Source organism: Pan paniscus, chromosome 7, assembly GCF_029289425.2.
Source record: "Pan paniscus chromosome 7, NHGRI_mPanPan1-v2.0_pri, whole genome shotgun sequence".
NCBI classification, from domain to species: Eukaryota; Metazoa; Chordata; class Mammalia; order Primates; family Hominidae; genus Pan; species Pan paniscus.
The window spans coordinates 87,061,047-87,087,093 of record NC_073256.2 but is presented as its reverse complement, the minus strand read 5'-3'; the positions used below and the strand labels follow the sequence as shown (position 1 = coordinate 87,087,093).

General features: G+C 38.5%; 1 protein-coding gene across 4 annotated transcripts in view; it reads left to right on the top strand.

Moving 5' to 3' along the window:
- EYA1 (EYA transcriptional coactivator and phosphatase 1) overlaps positions 1-26,047 on the top strand; it is a 341,835-nt gene that overhangs the window by 193,364 nt on the left and 122,424 nt on the right. For all 4 annotated transcript variants that reach the window (XM_063606819.1, XM_055116656.1, XM_008956696.3 and 1 more), the window contains one exon: positions 14,194-14,271. In XM_063606819.1, coding sequence (XP_063462889.1) covers positions 14,194-14,271 — 78 coding nt within the window. The remainder of the gene's footprint in view (positions 1-14,193; positions 14,272-26,047) is intronic.

Here is a 26,047-nt window from a genome sequence, read left to right as displayed (position 1 = left end):
GGAGATATGTGAACCTTAGTGAATGGTAGTATTTAGGCAAATTCATATGCCTTTGGTCATAGATTCCCTGCTTTTAAGTAATTCCTGATTTCTTATGATATCCAAGGATGCCTTGGTGTGAGCAGTATATAAATAAAGTGGGGTCTGTTACATTTCTTCTCACCTTGCTAACTTGGAGTAAGGGTCAAGAGTAATTCATTCTCCTCTCTTTCACTCTAAGCGTACAATATAATAGAAAAAAATACATACATATTACAAATTTTCCATTTTTGGTTTGGGTAGGAAAAAATTATCTGTCATATGTCAGTGACTGTCAAATATTGCCTATACTATAGTAGAGAGAAAGCAAGTCTTCATAAGCTTATCAAGGGTTTATGTTAACGTTTAGGACCCACAATTTATAAGTGAGAGCTTATTATGATTATGTTCATGGTAATTTGCTAGTTTTACAGATTTGGGTTTTTTTTTTTTTTTTTTTGCATGCCTCCAGTATCCCATTACACCAAAAAATGGTAGACAGACTCTACCAAACACATTCCAAAGAGGTATGTTTATGTACTCCTCATAATACAAATTGGGAACTTTTTTCTTAACATTGTAACATGAATCAAAATCTATGATGCTTACCCATTTTATCATTGTATTTATTACTAATAAGGGGATTTTAAGTGGAAAGAATCCTTTTTGTCAAAATAAAGAATATGAACTGCATTGACTAAGTTTTTGAGTACATCATATGCCCGCTACATACATTTATCCTCAAAACAATCTTTAGGCACTTTGGGAGGCTGAGGCGGGCAGAGCACGAGGTCAGGAGATCGAGACTATCCTGGATAACAAGGTGAAACCCCGTCTTTACTAAAAATACAAAAAATTATCCAGGTGAGGCAGTGTGTGCCTGTAGTCCCAGCTACTCAGGAGGCTGAGGCAGGAGAATGGTGTGAACCCGGGAGGCAGAGCTTGCAGTGAGCCACATCATGCCACTGCACTCCAGCCTGGGCAACAGAGTGAGACTCTATCTCAAAATAAATAAATAAGTAAATAAATAAATAAATAAATAAATAAAACAATCTTTAGGGTAACTTTTAGGCACCTCATTTTAGAGGGTTTAAGTGACCAGTCTGTGAATACAATGTGTTACTGTGTTGCAGAAGAGATACAAAGGCCTTTCAGGCTGATTTCAAAGCCACATTCTTTACACTTTAAAACATGGACTCCCCAATAGCAGTGCTTAGGTCACTAGCCAAAAAGCCGAGTTCTTGCTGAAATAGTTTATCTTCCCTAAGAAGTGTTTATGTTACCTTATCTAAGATTGTGGCCAAGATGAAAGATATACAACATTCATTTATATGTTTCACCTAGAAGAGTTTCTAAGTTTCTCGAAGCAGGGACACAAGTGTTCACTCTAGTGTCCTTAGCATCTAATGGGAGGATTGGCAATAAAGCCAAATAAAAAAAATTGTTAAATAAATGCCTCATGTTACTAAGTATATAATATACATGAATGATTATAAGAGCATTCATTAAGTTTACAATGCATTAACAGATTCAATAAGTATCTAGAGCCTGTTTTTCAAATTTTTGAAATTGATCATTTCAGACAGTTCATATAGTTGCTATGGGCTGTCCATCCACAAAACATCCACAGTCAACATTGTTGCCTGTTTTGAATTTGATCTATAGTGACTGACTTGCTTTTGACCCATAGTAAATAACTGCTTCATAAATAGAAACTTCAACTGTTAGTATATTAATAGTGATAAAGCAACTTCCACATAGTCCAAGAAACAACTGAATGATATAAGGATAAGGAAGTTAGTACATTTAGGGTTAGTGTGTAGATGGTAAGATGGTAAAGGAATAATTGGAAGTAAACATTTTGAAGGTGGGGAAAACTGCAGGGAGAAGGATATATATATATATATATATATATTCACTGCAGTAAAAAAATAAAAGTGTGTGTGTGTGTATGTGTGTATACATGTAGTATATCTATACTGTATATCCACAATTACATTGCTAATTTGAGAACTGTTTATTAAGTGATTCTATCTAGAAATATACCAAACTCCATTCTGGCCAAAGAGAAGTTCACTATTAAATGTGATTTACCACCATACTTTAAGATAAGGACTATATTCTACAGAGGAGGAGGACATCTAATCATGACTGAAGTGATTGTGGATTGTGGGGACGCATGCTGGTGATGCTTAACCTGAGTCCTGAAGAAGAGGTAGGAGAATATTGAGTGCCATGCCAGGAAGAAAGAGAGAGCTTGAGCTTTATAGCTGTGACGAAGACATTCCGAATGGCAGAAGAGTGAGTGTGTGTGTGTGTTTGTGTGTGCACGTGTGCATGCGTGTGTGTGTGTTTGTGTGTATGTGTAAGATGAGGAGCATGCACAGAGATGGGGTTTAGACACCAAAGATGATGATGAAGGGCTCCAGATATGAAGTTCAAGAATTTAGATTCAACTGTACAGGAGCTGTGGAAGCTGAAGGCTTGTAAGTTGGAAAGTGATATGATTGGGTTTGTGTTTTAGAAATGCACTTAGGGAGTATTTTGAAACTGTATTCAAGGGGTAGTGGGCACTAAGAAGGGACCCCAGGTGAGAAGAAATGAAGGCATTTTATCTGAAATCATGCGCTTATTTACATAGTATTATCTTTTTCTGAACAAATCTGATACTTGCCTTAAAGACAGTGATGTGGAAAATGAGTAATATTAGAAATATAGGAAGAATTGCATGCTTGTGAGAGCAGTTTTGTAGTCGGACTTACCTAAACTAAAAAAAACACAATCACAATTCTGCTGTTTATTCACAGCAACTAACATATGCATTTTGAGAACAGAGCAGGGAGCCAAGAGTCCTGAAGCCTGCCTGCCTCTGTTTGAAGCTCTGCCACTTACTAGTTACCAAGTGTGATGATGAATACTTACTTAACTGCTCTATGCCTCTGCTTCCTGGTCTGTAAAATGAAGATGATAATACTACATGCCTGTAGTGTTGCTACAACTGTTAGATGAGTTGGTAAAGTGCTTAGAACAGAGTCTGACTCCTTGAAAATGCTCAATGTCCACTGGCTATTATTATCTGTTATTTCTGAACCTCTGCCTTCTTTGCTGTAGAATGGCATTGCCCCTTCATCACAGTTGCTATGACAGTTAGTCTATCCAAAATACTAAGTGCACTTACTGGTATCTACTACATGCTCAAAACATAGCAGCTATTATTAAATAATGTTATATTTTTAAAAAGAAACATATCTTCTGGGACTGGCTACTGTAATGTCTCCAGGTGAGGAAAAGATATATTCTCCTCCTTTGGGATCCTGCATATCAAGCACGGCCTTTGCAGGTATTTGGAGTACTTGAGGTACTTAGTAATTACTATTTCCATTAATACTCAATGTGGGTAGGGTTTATGTCTGGGTGCTCCTGTGAGTTGGTGAAGGATGAGAAAAACATATGATCTGAGATGTACATTTAGTAGATTGATTGCCTTTTAGGCAAGTAAGCCATTTTCCCACATTGATATGATTGAGGTTGTGAGTCTGAGCCAGCTCATCTGCTTCCAATCTTCATGCACTAGTTTATTTTACCACCCGCTAATTTGCAACATACACTGATATACTTTTATTCAGTGCCCTGGTATTCTTAAACCTTCTTATTGCTGTGCCATTCACTGATTGTCCAGATCTATATCAAAGGAATGATTAAGGATGATAAAACCATATTCAGAAAACACTGGGCTTTTTGGCTGATTTACAAAAGATATGGCAATTAAAGAAATGTGAAACTGTGTGATCATGGACTATGTATTTAACATTTGAAGCTGCAGTTTCCTCATCTATGAAATTACACAATAATAATAAATATCTCATAAAGTTGCCATGAGGAGCAAACAATGTACTGCTTGTAAAGTGCTTAGCAAAATGTATGGCATATACATTTATATGCTCAATAAATATAAACTACATTTAAAATTATTACTCTTCCATTCTAAAAGTCTGCTTTAATATTGCCTGTGTCATAAATTGAGAACATTGTATTGCTGTCTGCATTTTTTTTATTGGTACAATCTTTTCATACTGTTGTGCCATGCTTCCATTATTATAATAAGCTAAAAATATTTCAATCTCACTTTGTTTTCTGAATATAATATGTATCTGTTGAAAGTCATCGAATGGCACATTTAAGATTTGTACATTTAATTATATAAAAATTTTACTTTATAAAAAGTCAAAAATATGAACTCTAGTTAATGATATGAATGCTGAAGTGTTTAGGGGAAGTGTATTATATCTGCAATTTACTTTAAAATATATTAAAAATAAGATGGTTTTTTGAAGGATAGACACAGAAAAGCAAATATAGTAACATGCTAATTGTAGAGTCCAGGTGATAGGTTTATAGGTGCTCACAGTGTAATTCTTCCAACTTTCCTGTCTGTATGATAAATTTTATAGCATAATATTGGAGAAAAAAGGAATCTAATATTTATTTAGTTTTTACTGTATACAAATAAACTCTGCCAGATTCTAGAAGAAATATGAAGAGGTATATGGTACTGCCCTTGTGTGAAAGTTGATTTATGCCAATTGGGTCATTTTAGTTATATCCAACTGTACTAGTTTATTTTCTGTTGCTTATAACAGAATACTTGAAACAAGATAATTTATAAAGAAAAGGAATTTATTTCTTACAGTTATGAAGGCTAAGTCCAAGGTCAAGGGCCTGTATCTGGTGAGGACCTTCTTGCTAGTGGGGACTCTCTATAGAGTTCCAAGGTGGCACAGAGTGTCACATGGGGAGGCCATGGAGCATGCTAACATGCTAGTTCCGGTTCCTCTTCCTCTTCTCATAAAGCCGCCAGTTTCCCTCTCTTGATAAACCATTAATCCATGAACCCATTAGTCCATGAATGGATTAATACATTCGTGAGGGTGGAGCGCTTCTGATCCAATTACCTTTTAAAGTTCCCATCTTTCAATACTGACACATCGGGGATTAAGTTTCAAAATTTGTTTTGGAGGGAATACATACTCAAACCATAGCACCAACTAAATCAGTTGAAGGAGTAAGGGGAGAAAGCACTTGGGGAATATAGCACCAGCTCCAAAAACTGAATTTTCTTCAAGCCCAGCTGCTGAAATGGCCTGCTGTAACCTTCAAACCAGTTTACCTAGTAACTAGTGAGACGACCTGCCATGACTCCATGACTAATTTTACCTACTGCCACCAGTCACCAGTCAGAGGTTGGCAGCCTCCCAAAGCTTCTCTAGTGCCAATGAGCTTTTCAAAACAAAATATAACATTTTCTAATAAAACCTCCTTCTCTTTGTTCTTAGGACATACTGAAGACCATCCTGCTCTGTGTATATGTTCCGAATTGCAATTCTGTGATTTTCAAACAAAATATTTAATTTAGATATTTATCTCTCTATTTTATGATGACTATGACACCTGTCTTAAGGAGCTCACAGGCTGGTTAAGGCAGATAAGACATTTTAAACATTTAGCAAAAACTAAAAGGTAATATACCAAATAAATTATGAAGACTAGGATTTTCAGTCTGTGGCTTACACTTCCTCAGTAGTTGGAGAGCAAGTACCAAAGGTCCGCAAATTCAAAAGGTTTGTCTGTAGGGTGAGGAAATTAACAGGCCACATATATATTTAACTCTTTCGCATATGGACATTCTGTTATGTTTATTAACATACACATTTTTTATCTACAAATTCATAGTAGGTTTTTGTCATACACTTTGGGTTTTGAAATGTTTTGGTGTTAGAGGGCTTCATTCTCAAGAAGGTTAGAAGCCACAGATCTGAACACAAGTGCTCTCAGAGTACAGAAGAAAGAGCTCTTCAGCTTGCTAAGGTCTGGCCCAGCTTCAAGGAGGAGATGGAATCTGAGCTGAGTATTGGGAAATGGGTAGAATTTGAATAGGTGGAGAAGAGATGGAATGCATTCTAAATGAAGAAACAATACAAACAAAGGTAGGATAGTTTGGGAGACTGTGAGGAGACCAGTTTAGCTGAAGAAGGAATTGATAGTAGATAAGGTTGGAAGGATCAGTTGGAGCCAAACTGTGGAGGACCCTGAATAGTAAGCTAAGGAATTTGGACTTCATCCTGGAGTTGGTAGAGAAGCCACTGAATATTTTGAGCAAGGGGCTGATATGGTGGAAGTGTTTTAGGTGTTAGTCTGGCAGCAGTTGCAAGGATAGATTGGATTGGGGGAGAGATGAGCATTAGTATGGAGGCCCATGTAATCTTCTCAGATTGCATGTGTTAGGAAACTGAGCTAGTGTGGAAGAATGAGTTGCAAAACACAAAGGAACATGGAGTTGTAGAAGACATTACAAAGGAGCAGTTGTGATTTACCATATATTATTTCTTTTACAAAAAATTTAAATTAGTCTAGACCACCCCATAAGTAATTGCACATGCTGCTATTGATATATGCTGTACTTTCCATGAATAGCAGGTTTTGAAATAGACTAATGTTTCTTTTTGGCCATGTATACTCTTAAATTCAAGTTTAGTCTGGATGTGTTTATTTGGTTTTCATAAGATTTTACCAGGTGTACCATTGAAGAGCTAATGTTTTTTCCTGCCCTCCTTTAAGATAAAGAAGATGACCTTAACTTTACTTTTTGGAGAGATAATGATCATATGCTATATAGCCAATCCAAACATAAAGGAATGTCTTGTTTTCTAAATGGGAATTAACTAAAGAAAACACATTGAGTTCATGGATATATGCACTTTTAGGTGAAGCAGAAATAATCAAATGGGTACTTGTAATATAGAATCAATCATGCATTTAGAGTGAGATGTCAAATATATAAATTTAGCAATGTTGCTTTTTTCCACTTTCATACTTTATGCAACAATTTTATTCTCTTCACATCTCCCTCGCTGCCCCTTTTTAAATCATTTGACACAGTTTCTAAAAACACATTTCTATTTCTGCCTCATGGTTTGAGAAAGAGACTCATTAAATCTGTGAGTGATACTGTCATTGAATCCAACCCGTAACATAACGTTACATGGTTGTGCTTTTGCGATCCTCTACAGCATAATTGTGTTGCTTTATAAAGGGTCCTTTTAAGGCTTATTTGCAACAATACCCAACATTTACTTTTGTGGGTCATGTCCCATGAATTATTACAAATTCATGGTAATTTATTTACCTTTCTTTTTACTGATTCAGGCGGGATCCTCTCTAAACATACAAAAATTTCAGTAATTGATAGTTTATGCTAATGTGTCTTCTCCAAATAGTACACTTTTCAAAATAGCATAAGTGACACATGTCCTGTAAAGGAGACACTTTGCACAGCCTGCATATCAGTAGACTGAGTGATGATTTGGAGGGAATAAACTGTCATCTTGTTTTTAGCATAAACAGTGTTTTGAATTGTCCTGTGCAATGTGTCTAGTAGTATGAAGTCAGTTGTAACCTGTTTTTTTAAGTCAGTTTATCTTTATCCATTCCCTCAATAAATATTGAGTTTCAATGCAAGCCAAACATTGGGCTAAGTCCTGTAGAGATACAATCATGTAAATTTAAAAAAAAATGTAGCTGAGTTTTTTTGGTCTTAGAGGATCTTTTTAGGTCATGAAGCAGTTTATTATATGTTGAAATGCATAAGACTTTCCAATATAAAATGAGGTAGAAGAGAACATATATTCTAAAGGAGTCACAAACACAGACATAGTTCAAGGAATAAGAAACCACCCCTGAGTACTAGATCAGAGAAGACTTAAGGAAACAGGTGGGATTTTAGTTGAACCTTGAACAAACTGTGGGATTTAGTCATGTGTAAAATTTGTAGAATATTCAATGTCAGAGGGAAGGGTACTACAAAGCTGTAGACTTGAGGAAGCATTAAACATCTTAGGATGCCAGTTGGTTTAAATGATGTCCAATTTATGGATATATGGTTCTTTATCTATAAATGGGGATAATAATGCCACACAGGAAAGTTGGGACAATTAGATGAGATTGTGTATTTTTTCAGTACTCTTGTATTCTTGCAAATTACTATTTGTCATGCAAATAAAAAGTGTATGAAAGAAATGAAATGAAAAGTAAAGCAAAGAAAATAAGAAAAATTCTGTGTCAGAGTATAGGGGGGCCTTAAATACATGATTAGAGATTGGGAACTTAATTCAGAAGACAGTTGAGAACCTGCTGAAGACCCTAGAGCCAGGAGTGACTCACGCACATCTAAATTATGAAAATATAAATATTTGTTTCCAAAGCAGGGAGAGTAGAGGCTGAAAGTCCAGTTTGCTAACTTTCATAAGAGAAGAGGCAGAAGGTAATTAGGATAGTGGCTGTGAAATTAGAAAGAAGACACTTGTAAAATATTAGAGTGGTGGAAATTATAGAGTGTGGCCAGGACAGAAATGATTGTGAGAGAAAATGCAGACAAGAAGGAGGTGAAATTTTAGAACCACAGAGTAGTCAAAGGAAGAAAACCTGGAGAAAAAGCAATACATGGGGGAGAAGAGAACTATTGCTATGTTATATTGAACAATGATAAAAAGAAGTATCAAGGAATGAGGCTCATTATATACAATGGAGGAAAGTTAGGATTAAGAAGAGTTTGAACTGGGCAATTGGGAAAGTCTTCTTGGTAAAATAGGTTAAACCCTGCTCAAGGAAAGGAAACTTTCATTGAAGTTAATCCATGGAAAACTGGGAAATGTTGCAGGAAGACGAAGGATTTAATGCAGCATCAACATTCTTTAGAAAATAGTTGGTGTGGAAGGGAAATAGTTGGTGTGGAAGGGCCAAAGATGGTGAGGGATGAGGTATGTCTCGGGAGCGTAAGGAACGTGGAAAAAACTCAGTGGAAACAGTTTCAGACAGTTGTCAAGAGATGGAAAAGGGGGTCTGGCAAGCAACAGGATGACTCAAAAGAATAAAGACAGAATACAATTAAGTGGACTTGGCCAGCATGTATGGCACCTGTTCTGCTATACTCATCCATCTGGAACAGCAGCAGAACAGTGAACAATGAGAGATTGCCCATCCTGAGATTAAAATTTGGCAAAAAGAGATGCTAGGAGAAATGAGACCACACAGCATCCTAGGATGGGAGCTAGACGTGGCTGGCTCTGGGTTTCAGGCTAGGCAAGGGAGGCTGTGAAGCAGGAGTCGGAGAATAGATAGGGATTTGGAAAGATGGCTTGTTCTGATGAGGAGTAATAGCAACTAAGTGAATGAATGAGGTGAAAGATGATATCTCAAGGAGGTAATGCAATTCCAGGCATGGGTGCAGCTGAACATTTTAATAACCAATATGGAATGAAGGTAAGTCTTGTTGAAGTAGGAGAGATGAAGGACTCATAAAGAGTGGGAGAGGGATGGTAAACTGAGTTTTTGAAGTCCCTGCATAATATAGTAGGAAACAAAACTAAAAGGAAGATTGAGTTTGTGCCAAGCAAAGACAAGCTGTGCTTACTGTAACAGTTTGAGAAAAGTTGTGAGATGAGCTTAGGTGCTGCTGGGGAGGGCCTGCAGCTCACCAAGGCTGCTGCCTTCCCTGCGCGTTGCAGCGTGAATTATTTGTAACACACAGGCTGGCTCCTAGTCCAGCAGGCAGTACTGTCCTTTGTGGGTGAGCTTGCTTTATTAAAACAGCCCACTTATTTTATGGTGAAAAATATAACTAATCAAATGGACGAAATATTTGTTTCTTCTGAATGGTCTGACATCTTCTGCAGATGTAGAAGTCTTCTGTATGACTGGAACCTTCAAGGTATAACCAGAAGTTGCTTGATAAGCATGGAATCATGGTATGATGGGTTAGTGGCATGATCTTGATAGCTAATGTCACCGAGCTCCAATGGTCTGATAGATAGATCCACACTGAAATTTATGATGAAGGAAGATGGTTTTCTCATTTTTATGGGCCAGCCTCCCCTAAAAAATGCCAGAAAAAGATGGCCACATTTTCTCCTGGAATTATTTATCACAATTGCCATGTAAACCATTCTCCTTCTATTAGCCTGTTTCTTCAGAAAATATACACTGCCTTTTAATGATCAAAACATAAGTTTTCTTCATATAATCACAATTTGGTCCTGCCTTCTTGAGTTATTTCCAAGTTACCTTGATTTAATTTTGGCTCTCTTGAAGTGTGGCCTCATGGCTGATCTTGGATACATCCCTTTACTTCGGATTCTTGTAACTTTCTTTTAAAGGGGAAGCTTAACTTTAATGTGAAGTTCATGATACATTTGGACCCAGTTATCTATTATCTTAAGAAAGACTTTGATTTGTCATAAAGAGACACTATAGTGATAGAGTGACTATAAAAGCATGGGCCCTGGACCTAGCACAGTGTGGAATGATTTAGAAGCATTTATCTTTTTTTATTCTCACCTGAGTATTCACCCACACTTACAGATGAGGAAGCCGAGGCATACAGAAGTTGGCTAACTTCCAGATTCATGCTGTTAGATGCAAAGCTAGATTGAAATTCAACTGATGGTTCCAAAGCTGGTGCTTTTAACTGTTCTATATTGTTCCTGGTATTACTCTACAGGAGAAAGGAGGAAGGCATTCAGCCCAACAGAGAATATTGCTACTGCTACTTTTAATGATGATGATGAATATAGTTTTAGCTCCTACTTTATATCAGGTACTTTATGTACATTTTTATGAATTCTTATTCCTGTAATACAGATATAATTTTAAAACATTTGTATATGGAGATAATTAAGATCAAGGAGATTAAATCACTTTTAGAAAGTCTTATAGCAGGTAACTGGATTCTCTGACTTCAAGACCAAAACTCAAAGGCATTGGTGGAGGGAAGATCATTTCATATCTAGAGAGTAGCAAGTTGCCCAGCATTGCTCACGCCTGGAGTGCATGGCCAAGTGAAGGAGTTGGAGGAACAGGGAGATTTAAGGGATAAAAGGGAATTTTTGAATATTTTTAAAGGATGAATAGATTTTTAAGGATCAGAAGGAAGATTGGAAACTTAGAATGGTAGAAAAAGAGACTCTGTGTGGGGGCAAAAGAGAACAAAAGTTGCTATTTTCTAATAGACTGGAGTCATATAATGAAGAGTATGGTGGAGATAAACTAATCCTAGTTATTTAGAGGGGAACAGATCATTCATAGTTTTTCCTTTTTAGATGGGTGGCTTAGATGGGATAGTTGTTCTCAGATGTTACAGTACCTTAAACCTCTAAGACCAAGAAAACTCAGTGTATGTTTTTAAATTCAAAGCGTTGGAGAGATGCCGTATTACATCATCTACAGCATATTTATAAATGTGGTGGTGCTAGTGGGAATGGGATGGATAAAATTTTGGTGGCCAGAGATCATTCTCATCTTTTAACTCTCTGGTGGATGTATGTTTGGCTACAATAAAGCCAGAAGTAGTCTCTGTTTCTTTGGCTTTCATTCAGAAACTATTTTACATTACAATAAATCACCAGTCTTTAGCATCAGGTCCCTGGTGATCAAAGTATTCAATTACAATACCTGATAAAATCATGAATATCCTGGTGGTTATTTTATGTACATCCTCTTCTCTTCAACAGTGAGCCTTTTAAAAAACTGGGTTCATTGGGAAAAGGGAGTCTTTATTCCTTAGTGTATAGATGGGTATGTTTGAACAATGGTGAAAAGCAGTGTTATTGGGGCCTAAAAGAAAAGTATCCTCTTCGTTTCCTTTCTAATCTTTTTGCTTAGTTTTAATGGATTTCAAGTATAATTGAATGTGCCTCTTGGGAGTGAAGGCTACATTCGATTAAGCTAATCATATGGAGAATAGCTGGTGTCAATTTTAGGGGTACAGAAACAGGAGTGGTTTTGGTGTAGTCAAGCTTTCACAAAGTAGTTGCATCTATAGAATCTGTTGAATCATAGCCCTTGGATTTGACAAAGACTTGGAAGTAATCTTGATTGACATCTCACGCAGTGGAACAATTTTTTTCTTCACATCTTTTCCTGACAGTTGGGCATGAAACTTCTATGTGAGAATTTCCAGCAAGTTCACTAGGCTAGGAGCCCTAAGACCGTAGGAGAGCAGGGACTTCGCTTTCCACTCTATCCCCAGTGTGTGGCACTGTGCCCCAGCAGCCTTGTTGTGGAGTAGCTTGTACTATTGAAAAGTCCCACTTATTACTATTTCTTCAAGCTTTAGTCATGGGCCTTGGAGTCAAAAACATCCCAAATTAAATCTTATTTCTGACCCTTACTGTAGGTCTTTGGGTGACTTCCTAACCCCTTTGGTTTTAATGTGTGCATGGGAAACAAGAAGACAATACTGACTAGGGAGTTTGTCTATTCTGAGAACTATTTGTAGAATTGTTTAAAAGGATGAATTATAATGTCTATAAATAACTGACGCATAGTAGGCACTTTACAGGACCTGTTTCCATGGCACATAATTCTAATCTTTTGCTTAGTATGTTGTATTTGATTCTGAGTTCAGAATCTTAGTGGTGATCTGTCTGGCAGAGAGTGAAATAGAACGATTGCTTTATGTGTATGGGGCATTATATTAGGTTTTGTGTGTGTGTGTGTGTGTGTGTGTATGTGTTTAAGGAGGTAAGGTATGATGTGGACAGCTAAGTAAGAAACTTAGAAACTGTGTGCTAGCAATGAAATACTGCCTTTCCTGAAACGATGGCAGTGTAATGGTGATGAAAAGCAAAATCATTAGGTTGTCTGGTGTCATGGAGAGGGAAGGGAAATACAGGCTTATGTCAGAATTTTTAGCATCAACAAAGACTTCTAAACCCAAAACAACTGGCAGAAAAGTGAAAACTTCAGTTCCACCATTGTTTGGTCTACATTAAAACAATCCAGCAGAGTGATTTCCATTAGTCTCACGGTTGTTCTTTTCCAAAGCTTGTTTAGAAGCCATCTGAATAATTATTTTTTTAAAAAGTGACTATCTGATGCACCTATTTATAATGCTTATTTTTAAACTACTCATTATGCATTAGGAGAATATTTGAAGATCCAGGAGTTATGTGAATGTGCCTTTTCCCTGGTGTTTATAACAGATTGGTGATGTTGAGAGGAGGAAAAGCTGCATTTTCTCCATCATCTTTTCCCGCTTCAAAATGTATTTGCTTTATAAGAGAGGCCTCCCCAAATATTCTCTCGTGGGAGCCTTTGTTTTAGGGAGCATGTTAATGATTTTTAGGTATCCCTTAAAATATTACTGGATTCTTTCTGAAAATCTGTTACTAAGAAATGAATACCTTCCACAAAGCAGGGTAGGCAAATTCTGATGATGGCACTTCACCAGTAGTTTCTAAGGAAAACAACGATGCTACTTCTTCTTTTAAAAAAATGTAAAACTAGAGAGAACAAAGGCAGATGTGCTGAAGTTGTTGGCTTGCCTCTTTGGTAGGGGAACAATAGCACTGTCACCATATCAGGGGAGTGGATTGCTTTAGAGAATCTATAGCATAAATCTAAAAGTTATCTCACAGCACAAAGGGACTTGACCAAAGATCATGTATGTATTTCACAAACTGTCTGCTATCAATATTGTTTTGAAATAGAAAACTTTGTTTCTGCTTCATTTACATTCAGTTATGTTTTTGGTACGAAGCATACATAAAATATTGATGAATTGGCAGTCAGATATGGCTGGGTGGTAATGATGGTGCATTAAATCAAGCCCTCGGTATTTTAGCCATGCTGGAGAACGCAGAAGGTGTGTGTGTGTGTGGTAGGGGAGACCTTGCCCTTGAGCATCAGGAAGACCTGCTGGTGTCGACACCCACTTACTTCCTGCTTCCCCACATCTTTCTGTTCTATCCTTTTGACTCTGACCAAATAACAGATTTTTCCACAACCCCAGGAAATGATTTTATATCACATCATGTAGATTTTGAGAGATAATTTATCAATAAGTAATTCAGTAAATATGTAAAGCAATGATGAATTTAATTACTTTTACAGTGCTGCTTTTAAAGGGTAACTTGTGACAATAGATTGTTTCCTAAGGGGAAAGAACTTAATATGTGAATGTTTTTTAAAAGGAGTCTATTTATGCTTATGATTTATGTTCAGTTAGGGAAAATGTTTTTTGAAATGATTTTCTTGTCATTACTCTGAATGTTATATCTTCTCTTCCATGTCTTTACAAATAACTATTAATTCAATATCGATGTATGTTGTTTATTTTTGTAGTTAAAACAGAGCCAATGAGCAGCAGTGAAACAGCTTCAACGACAGCCGACGGGTCTTTAGACAATTTCTCAGGTTCAGGTAAGGAATAAATATTAGATTTTCACATCAACACCAAGCATTTTTTCTAGTTTATTCATGTAATGTCCCTGTGTATGTATATGTATACATGTATATGTGTATATATGTGGGTATATACGTACTTATGTATATATACGTATAAAATAGCTTTGCTCAGAGTCACATATTACCAATTCTGTTTTTATTCATTGTGAAGAAGTGGTTGCTGAAATGTTGCTATCCAATAAATGGGGTATAAAAAGGGTGTTGTTCTTCTCCTTTCTTCTACTAATTATATTTACTGTGCTGGTGACTCCTCCCCCGTTCTCTCTTAGATGTATTGTTTTTCCAGGTCTTCAAATTTGGTTAGGCAAAATTTGGTGTTTTACGCTTCTAAGCAGACTCGCCAAGTCATCTTGCTAAGTAACTGTCATATCAACTATAGATCTAAATTAAATAGACTCTGTAAAGCAGCATTAAGTTCTTCAGTTAGTTTTTAATCTCCTTCACATTAATAAAACCTGCCTCCAATAAACAGAATATCCAAGTTTCACAAGTGTCATAATGAAATTACTGACAAGAAAGTGACTGTGATCATAAGGTGGTTGTGAGAATGTGATTATATGTTTGCCAAGTCACCCAGCCCAGTTTGGAGTATTTCATTTAAAAATTATTTATATCAGAGGTAATTCTTAGAATTTTGGCTTTTTTTAAATATTGCCTGCTATAATTTTAGCACCTCTCTATTGGAAATGCTATAATTCCATAAAGTTGTGATTGATTTACTCAAGCTCTCTGGATCATTTATTTAATACATACCACAACAAAAAGAAATTATAAATACAAAATGAAATGCAAACACACAACTTCGATACTAATGATACCAGGTGAAAGCAATAAAAATTAACAAAGGGTGTAATATCCATTTGTTCTTTCCTAAAACATTTATTAGAATTTGACTTTTGCTTGGCAATGTGGTTGGTGCCATGCTGACTTCATAGGTGTATGAAAATGGTCCTGATCCAGGGCTTAGTGGGATGAACAAATGAACAGACCATCACAGTACAGTTTGATGATGCAGAGGGAAGCCCAGAGAGCCCAAAGAACACCCACGAAGGGACCTAGTGGAGACCAGGTTGGGGTGGGGTGATCAGGGAAGGTGTCTTGGAGTGGATGCTCAGTCTTAAAAAAATGAGTAGGAAAGAAGCACTGAGAGAGAGATGCTGGACAAATGGACACTCCGTGAAAGGAGACAGCAGCACAGAGGGCGTGGATCTTTGGGGAACTGTTAATGGTTCAGGGTTCCTGGTGTGTGTACAGTGTGAGAGCAAGGGCATGTTGCAGAGGGAGGCAGGGGCCAGAGTCTAAAGAGGCTTGTGTGAGCTTCATGGAATTTGTGTTTTCTCCTGTGTGCAATGGGAGGCATCAAAGGAAAGGGGTCGCATGGTCATATTCATAGGACAGAATTATGGCCACCATGGCAGGATGAATTAGGGGCAGGTGAGCTGAAGTGGAGAAATCAGTGAGAGATTTTTTTGTATTAATTTGAGCAAGAAATATTGAAGACCTGAAATGAAGCGCTGGCAATGGGTATGGGAAGGTGATGGATTTGGTGCATTTCATTTATGAAGTAGAATTTATAGTGGGCAGTGACCAATGGGTATAGGGGTAAGTGAGGCAGAGAAAGAAGTTAAGAGCCAGGAAATGCAAGAGGAGCATGGTTGACAAAGGAAGACAGGAACCTCAGTTTTGGGCATGTTGACTGTGAGGCAGCATCTACCTGCAGATGCCAAGTATATTAGGGTTTGGAGCTCAGAGGAGATTTGGCATGGGAAATTTGAAGGTATACAGGGAGTTAAAGCTAGTGGGGTAAACAAAGTTGAAGACAGAACTCACGGAAAGCTAATATATATGACATGGGCAGAGGATCAAATGAAATCAGGTAATTCGGGATAAAGCAAGTTTTGGCCAGGCATGGTGGCTCACACGTGTAATCCTAGCACTTTGGGATGCAGAGGCAGGAGAATCATTTGAGCCCAGGAGTTGGAGGCCAGCCTGGACAACATAGGGAGACCTGTCTCTACAAAAAATAATTTTTAAAAAATTAGCTGGGCGTGGTGGTATGCGCCTGTGGTCCCAGCTACTAAGGAGGCTGAGACTGGAAGATCACTTGAGCCCAGGAGTTCAAGGTTGCAGTGAGCTATGATTGCACCACTGCACTTCAGCCTGGGCAGCAGAGTGAGACTCTGTCTCAAAACAAAAACAAAACAAAAACAAAAAAGCAATAGTGTTGAACTGGAAGCAAACACAGGGAAGAATTTTAAGGAAGCACTGTCAATAATGTGGATCTGTACACAGCTCTTGAGAATTATTTTTAAAAGGTGTCTTGAGAAAATGTTAACTATATTAAGAGAAAAAGCAAGTTATGAAAGAGTCATATTTTCAGTATAATCACAGTTTTGCTTTCTTAAAAAGGCATCTGTATGTACATATATGGGCCTGTGTATATGGGTCTAAAAATTAACAGTGATTCTCTCTAGATGGTGGAATATAATTTGAATATTATTCCTTCTGCTTTTGTCTTATTTTCAAAATTTTTACATTATATATATGTGTATATATATATATAAAAAACATTTATACTTTTAAAAAGTAATACTTTTAAAGTCCAAGTTAAAAATCATGTGCTACAAAGAGATAATCTTTTTGAAAATATCTGTGGAAAATAGTATTGCATCACTATCACTGTTTTTCCTGATTTTGATAACTGTACTGTGGTAAAAGAATTCTTTGTTTTTAAGAAATACACATAGAAATATATATATATGTGTATATATATATATGTGTGTGTGTATTTATTTATTTATTTAGAGACAGAGTCTCACTCTGTTGCCCAGGCTGGAGTGCTGTAGTGTGATCTCGGCTCACTGCAACCTCTGCCTCCTGGGTTCAAGTGATTCTCCTACTTTAGCCTCCCGAGTAGCTGGGACTACAGGCACGTGCCACCATGCCCAGCTAATTTTTGAAGTTTTAGTAGAGATGGGGTTTCACCATGTTGGCCAGGATGATCTCAATCTCTTGACCTACTAATCCACTCGCCTCGGCCTCCCAAAGTGCTGGGATTACAGGTGTGAGCCACTGCACCCGGCCAGAAATATTTATAAGTAAAAAGACATCATACACAAAACTCCAACAGAATGTGAGGTATATATGCGTATGCATACACACACACACACACACACACACAAGAAATCAAGGATAAAGCTAATAACATGTTGGAGAATTTGGATGAAGGATATCTGGGAAGTTTTTGTGCTGTTCTTGCAACTTTTCTGCAAGTTTCAAATTATGTCAAAATTGAAAATTAAAAAATTACAAGCATCAATGGATTCGCCTGTGGCAGTTTCAGTAGATGGATGAACTTTATCCTTGTCCCTGCTGGACCACATGACCAACTTCTGTGTCTCCAGCATAGCTCTTAGCAGATAGTATGTGCTCCTAAAGTTTATTGAATGAATGAATGATTCATGAATAATGTGGGGGAGTGAAGAAGAGGAAAAGAAAAATGTCTTTCAAGTACATAGTGCTAAAAAGAAGGGAAGGAAAGGAAATTCGTTAGAGAGAGGGATGGCATTTAGGAGGTCAGGGTGGTTTCATACTGCTGACACAAACTCAACAGAGGCAGAGGTTAGAGGTATGGGTAAGTAGGGGGATAATTGATAGAGGAAAGCCCCTGATGGGATAGCAATAGCACAAATCCAAAACAGAAGCGGATCAGGCTAGAAAAGGAATAATTTTTCCACTGAAACATTGGGGAAGATGCAATATGAAGTGGTGCAGATGAATTTGAAGTGGATGAGGTGGCAGTATGTTGAGGGAGTTCCTATCCGATTCTTCAGTTCAGACCCTCCAAAGGCTCCCATTCGGCTCTATGGGTAAAAGCCAAATCCTTAAAAAGCCCACAAGCCCTATCATCATCTGCCTCAGAGACTGTCTGACCTTGTTGCCTGCCCGCCCTGCTTACTGTTCTTCCTCCCATGTGGTAGACATGCTCCCCACATAGTGTGTTTTTTGCTGGCAGTCCTTTCCCTGTACACCTGCCTTACTCTCCCTAACTTCGTCTGTGTTCACATCTCACCTCATCGAGGCCCACCCTGACCACTTGACTCGGTGCAGCTCTCCTGTTCTACTTCTGTTCTACCGGATCGAGTTACTCCCCACTCTTTCCTGCCAATAATTATGAGCCTTTTGCAAATGCTGTCATTTTCTTGTGCATTATGTTTAGTTTTGGACTCTCACCCCACCAAAACATAAGCTTGTGTTGGCAGGGATTCTGTCTTGTTTGGTTCACTTCTATATCCCTGACACCTAAAACAGTACCTGCCACATATTAGGCACTCACATATTTGCCTAATATGTGCCACATATTTGAATTAAAGAAAACATGAATGAACGAATGATGGCTTCTACTTTTTCCTCCGAAGTGACTCAAAATAAGAGTAGTGACAGGCATGTGAGCTTGAAGAGTTGGAGAAGACTGAAATTGATGTAGTGGATGCTGGGGAAGTCTGAGGCTGCCTAGAAACAGAGAATAGGATGGACAGTAGAGCTGAAGGTTGAACAAGGCTGGAGCTAACGAAGATGGGCCTGTATGGTAGAGTGATTTTTCTCTACAAGGGCTTAGCAGACCATGTGAAAAGACGCTGGGCTTGATCCAGGGTCAAGGGTTTGCCAGATAGAGCATGAGAGAATATGAAATTAAGAAAATTGAGAGTATCAGTAAAGGAATGGTTTAAAATAATTTTTCATGTATTCAAGATGGGTAGAAAGAAGAAGGTAGGGGCTAATACCATGAGAAAAGATAGGGATGTCAGGGGTTCTTCATCTCTTGATGAGGTTGGAGCACACATGAAATGAGAACAAAGGAATGAAAATTCTAGACAGAAATGATATTCCTTACTTAAACTCAGTGAGGCCTTCACCACATGCCTCTGTAGTTAGTTCCGCACCCTTCATCACTACTTATGGGATTAATCCTCGGTCTCTGTCTTCCTGCTAAACTGTAGCCCTGTGAGAACAGAGATTCTGTTTGTATTATTCAGTTGCAGTCCTGGTGGTCTTCATGGCATCAAGCATACAGGAGATGCTTAGTAAATGTTTGCTAAGGAAATTAATGAATTGATCAATGTGATTGTGGCTTGAGACCATGGAGTGGGGAAAAGGGGCCAGGATGTGGTCTTGAGCTTGATGACTGAAGTAGAAGGCCAGGGTTGAGGCCTAGACAGACTGAGAAAAGCAGTGGATGTATAACCCAGGGTGATGTTGGGGAGACATCACCAAATCCTAAAGTTTTTGATAAATGTAGGCAGTGTCCAGGATGTGGGTCATTCATGGAAGTGTTGAAGATCTGTCATCAACCCCAGAGAAAGAAAGATTTTTATGGGAGAGTAGAAAAACCAATGGTTTGGAAGAAGCAACAATGAAAATATGTTTTCAGGTCTTTGTGACATCTGGAATCTGAAAGAGCAAGCAGCCTCAACTTGGAAAAGATACACAGGAGAAGCGAGGGCCTTGGAGAAGGGCTTAGCTGAAGGTGAAGGGGTAGGTGGTGGAGAGGCTGAAGCTGTAAAGGATCTTGTTTTCCATAGTTTGATTCTCTGTGTTGAATACAGTGGAAAGAATCAGGAGAGCTGAGGGGGCTGGGTGAAGGCATAGGAAGCACAGAGCACCCTGGAATCGGTATTCTCTTGTTTTACATTTTCTTTTCTCTCTCTTTTATAAGTGATGAAAGAGACAAAAATCAACATACTGGAATGGCTATGAACAGGGCTTACGGTTTGTAAAAGAAAGAAGTTTCTAAGCCCTTAACTCCAAGCTGTCCTTTAGCTCTGTGGCCACCACTCCTACTTTCTTCTCCACAATGGCTTAAAAATTCACATGAACTTGGCTGGGTGCAGTGGCTCACACATGTAATCCCAGTACTTTGGGAGGCCGAGGCAGAGAGATCACCAGGACAGGAGGTCAAGACCATCCTGGCTAACATGGTGAAACCCTGTCTCTACTAAAAATACAAAAAATTAGCCGGGCATGGTGGCGGGCACCTGTAATCCCAGCTATTCAGGAGGCTGAGGCAGGAGAATCGCTTGAACCCAGGAGGCGGAGGTTGCAGTGAGCTGAGATGCACCATTGCACTCTAGCCAGGGCGACAGGGTGAGACTCTGTCTCAAAAAAAAAAAAAAAAAAGAACTTAAAGATTCCCACCCTAACTATTATTAGTGTCTTAACAAAATAGACAGTGAGGATAAAGAAGAAATGGAGCCACTCTGATGTTGGTGATTGCTATCTCCACCTGTCTTTCAAGGAGCCCTAGCACCTGCAAGCCTTGAGGACATAGTGACTCACTCTCACTCTTCCAGGGAAGCCCTCAGGGATCTTGGCGTGGGGAGAGTGAAAGAAAGGAAGAAAGGGGAGGCTGGTTTTCCAAGGCATGTGGCTGAGTTGAAAATTGCAGCATTGTTTATCATGGTTTCCAAATATCGTAAAGTGAGGCCCATTTACTCTTTATCAATGAAAAACAATACTTTAATGATTTAAATTTTAAGAACAAGAGGGATTGCAAACAAAGTGTTCTTAATATCTTTACTGCCTCTGCCATTTCTACAAAGCCTAAATTTGTAAAGTTGTTAAGTAAACTGCTAGTTGATGTCTGGTGATATTTGAAAATTGAAAATAGAAGCAGGAATGCTTCTGGAGGAGAAAAAATATTGTGTAACAAATATGGTTTCTCTTTTTAATTGTTCATAAAAGGTATACCCTTCTGGGTCTGATTCATTCATTCAACAATTATTTATTGAGCACCTGCTATATGCCAGGCAATGTTCTAGGCAGTGGGAATATAGCAGTGAAGTGGTAGACAGGGTCTCTGCCCTCATGGAGCTTTCATTCTTTGGGAGAGACGGATAATACATGGGTAAGTGTTAAGTGCTGATGTACGTAAATAGACAACTAAAACTGCTAAGAAGAAAACAAAAGCTGATCAAAGAATTTAGTAAAGGAATGAATGGGAGTCTCTTTTAGAGGACAGGGCATCTGAGCAGAGATCTTGGTGAAGGGCAGCAATAAGTTTGGGTTCAATGAAATGTGATAGGAGGATAATGGAGGGCTTGGGGTTGAGGGTCAGGGGGTTTGTGGCATGACTTAATTTATGTTTTTGAGAGGTCACTGTTTGATGCATGGAAGGTGCTTTATGGGGTGAATGGTGACATGGAAACAGGGAGACCAACGTTTTCCTGGCTCAGAAGAAAGATGACTGTGTTAGTTCACGTCTTCCTAGAAGAGCCACCAAGGCAGGATTAACTGTGCCAGGATTTTGTTAAGGGAAAGGAGAGAGGGAAGGAAGGGAGGTTAAGTTAGGTGGGAGTGCAGTCTCAGGACATTTCAGCAAGGCCATCAGAGGAGCCCCAGCTCTCCCAGGAACAGGCCTGCCTTAGTATCCCTGGTGCATTGTCACTGGTCGGGTTAAGCCCTTTGAAAGTGTCCCCTCACCCCTGCCCTGCATGGCATGGATGGATTGCAGAGCTTAACAGCTAGGCCCTTGTTCAGCTTCATCCCCTGCAGCAGAAGAATCAGGAGGTGCTTCTGTTTGCCACAACATTGGTGACTGGAACAGAGTGATAAATGAGAAGTGAGAAGTTGTGAGGTTTGGGGTATATTTTTTTGGGAAAACAGACTGGACTTATGATAAAAGGGTAGGTGGGGTTTGAGGGAAAGAGAAGAGTCAAAACTTACTTCTAGGCTTTTGACCTGATTGGCTGAATGGTGTTGACATGAAGGAGCCTGGGGGAGGAATGAGCTGAGGACCTGCCAATTTCGAGAGTTCTTTTGCTCTTCCCAGTGGTCCCAAGATTGTAATTATTATTCATTTTTGATTCTCCTCTCCCTTCCTACAAAAAGATTGGAGGAGATTCTTTCTATTTTGGACATAGAATGGAATAATTGAAACAGATGAAGAGATATTGGTTGTCCGTATGTTCCCAAGGCTCTGTGGCATATGTAATTTGGAGTGTTCTAAGGGTAAAAGGACCATTTAATTTACCTTGATAGAGGATCTGGGGTCATTCCCTTTGTTTTAGATGATTTTGGTCCTGTGAAATTAAAATTAATCTGAATTCCTGGGTTACTGTTTAGAAAGTTTAAAGTGTTTCATGCCATTACAGAAAAGGTACTTCAGGTATAAGATGGTAGATTTTTGACTACAGGCCACACAGAGATTGTGCGAGCCATACAGGGGTTTGGATTTAAAGAAAGCCCAAAAGATATGACTTCTTATATGGCCTTTGACACATTCAGTAATTTTAAGCACACCTAACTAGGTGAGTAGTTATAAGACAGCATTGTGGGTTCTTCACATTTATTTCATAAGGGATACTACTTACTCCAATCTATATTGCCAAAGAACTAAGTTAGGTTTATTATGTATGTTTATTAAAAAAACTTAAAATAATTGAACCATTCTTCACGTTATTGTGGTTTGAAACATCTACTTTGCTTATGACCTAATTCTCACATTCTTTTTAAACAAATAGTGTGTGTTGATTCCCTCTACCACATACCAGGCCCTGTCAGGTGCTGAGGAAATAGGATAATAAGAAGACCCTGGCCCCAGAAGCCCATAGTTAGCAGAGGAATGTAACCATCTATACACTACATACGCTAGTTATAATGCAATGTTGGGGGTGCTACATTGCCAAGGATTGCAATGTTCCAAGAAAGTACAGAGAAGGAAGACGTTATCCTAAAGGGAAAATGATGACTTAGTCTCTGTGGTGGAATGTTTGTCAGGCAGAGGAAAGAAGAGCTTTACAAGGAAAATGAGTCTAGTGTGAACAACAACCAAATCAGACATAAAAGTACATGCCATGGATGGGCAGTTCTGAAGTCTGGGAGCCTAGATAACCTACCCAGGAGGGAGTTGAAGCTTGAATCTCTTTGTATTCTGTGCCAAGGAATTTGGAATTTATCCTAGGGATAATGTGCACTGTCGAATGATTGTGAGCTAGAGAATGGATATGAAGAAGTTTCCATTTAAGAAAGAACATGGTGTTGCCAATATTGAGAGTCAGAAGGCACAGGTGGCCATCTCTGAGTGGGACAAAGGGACAGTGGCTCTGTAACTGTTGCAGTAGTCCAGGTGAGACATCATTATTGGGACCTAAACCAGGACAGGGATCCTGAGAGTATGGATGGAGTATGCAGGACAGACCAACAGGCAATTCTGGATTGGGGGTCGGGGAGCCACCTGAGTCATGAAATAGAGGGGAAAACAAGATGGCTGTGAAGTTCTAATTTCCACACAGGGGGTCGGAAGACAGTATGCTTTGGTGGGAAAAGTTAGGCAGACCTGGGTTCAATTTGCTTAGATATGTTACTTTACTTCTGTCAGCCCTTAGTTCCTCATATGTAAAATGGAAACAGAAAATCCAACCTTGAAGTATTTTGTGGGACAGATGGTGATGCAGTCCACTGAGTAGAGTTGAAAACACAGAAGGAAAAGACGAGTGTGGGGTAAAAGTTAGTGGGAATCTGGGAAAATTATCTCAGTCTTCATGACAATCCTATGAGGTGTAGGTAGTATTACTGCCATCATTTTATAGGAGAACATATGGAGACATAGAGGGAATAACTTGACTAAGCCCACATAGAAGAAGTGGGATTTGAATCTGAGCTGAAATTCAATTCTGATTCCAGAACCTAGGCTTAATTCCCACGTTCTGCAGCCTCCTAAGTCTTTCATCATATGTATATACACACATACTGTGCATATCCTCTAAATCAAAGCCTTATGGGACTTCCTGTACTCTGTGTAGTAACCCATAACCCTGATATCTTTTATTCTGTTGTTTGTTAAAAAGAAAGAAAAAAGAAAAAAATTGTTGGGTACAACCTATTGAGTTCATGAACTTTTCATGAGCCATGACCCACAATTCAAAAAACATAGACATAGAGCTAGGAAAGAATAAATGGGGTTTCTGTGGCTTCTGTCAGCAAGTAGCATTGCATTTTTTTGTTGTTTGGTTTTTAATCAATTATTTTGAACTCCAATTGTCCCAGGAAGAGATTACTTCTCCAATAATTCTGCTGGGTAAGTCCATGTTACCCTTGGCCTGTTTTCTGTCTTAGAGGAGCAGAAGAGGTTTTAGTTGCAGATGACCTGGGCAAGTGGTAGTGCTCATAGTCCAAGTGTTCTCTCACTAATCCCTCTCTTCTATAAACTGCAGTCTTTAACTGACCATCCCACAGTTCTTTATGTGTCACCCTTCCCATGTGTATCAGACAGATCTAGTCTTTGCACCTTTGCACGTGCAGCATCTAGCACAGCACCTGGAACAGAGTAGTGGCTCAGTATGTGCCAGATGATGGGGTATACCAGCTGGGCCGGCTTGCCATCTCTTCAGTACAGATGCTGTCTCTGCCAAGCGGCCAGCCAGATGTTTGAAGTCTGGGAGCTTGCAAGAGTGGTACTAATCTAGATCTACTGTTCCTGGACAGGCCTTCTTTGTTTTACAAGGAAAAGATTACTCATAGATTTGAAGATTCTTGTCCAATTCTACCATTGTCATCCCAAACACAAGCTAGAAAATTAAATTTGAGAAACATTAATGTACCAGTGTGACAATGGGAAAACTATATGAAACTTTGAGTACATGGAACCTCCTAAAAGGATTTTAGTGTAGAATAGAATTAATAAATAATAGAGCCTCCAAAGATAGTAATTATTGGTAGAAGAATAAAATAAACATTACATCTTATAATAATTGCCCCCAAGGAATATGCATCTTAGCCCGATAGAGATTAGGGAATTGGAGGAAAAAAATACGTACATGTATACCCATAAACATAAATATGTGTAGATATATATGTATGTATATATACACACATATATGTAGATTTATATATATGTAGATTCACTGTGTTTACAATGAAAGAAGCTGAAACTGCCATTTTCAGGACTTTGTTAACATAGGTTTTTGCTTCTTTAGTTCAAAATTAGAGCACAAGAACATTTGCTTGGACTTTAGTGCATTATTTAGTCAAGTAAACGTGATTAAGAAGTAAAGTTCTGCTTGAATGCTTAAATACCTCTTTAAAAAATAAAGGCAAACCTTTTTTTAGTTGAACATTGAAGTTGATCACATATAACTAAAAGGCAAAGGAACACCCAGATCAGCACAGGAAAAAACAGGCTTAGCTTGCAACTTGAGAAATTTAAGATAGTTATAGGAATGCATTTTTACTAAAAACCATTGCTAAATCAATGCAGGCAAATGAGGATCTATCCTGTTTCTTCTCACCCAAGAGAAGATTAGACCACGTTTCTTGGTAATACAGCCTCAGGTTTGTGTGTTCTTGCTGAGCACAAACAATAGGCCAGCTGACCTTTCACATTCCCACCCAATCCTGCAATTCAGCTTCATACCTCCCCTTTCAGCACAGCTTTCCAAACAGTAGCCAGGACTCCTTGTACTCTTTAAGTATTGCCACTGTAAAAACTCACAGCATGCCAGCAGGTATTTGCGAAGATTGTGATGATGTTTTCTAAGAGTTCATTTAAAACTAGAGCCCTTAATCAGTTTCTATTCATTCCTCTTTATAGTTTAACTTTGTTAGGTGGAACCATATGAAATTTCCATCTCTGCAGGTCACAAAGACCAAATATCTGAAATTTCATATGGCCAACCTATAGTTGAAAATATGTCAGTGCTTTCTATATATTTTGTGTTTTGCTTGGATTATTGTG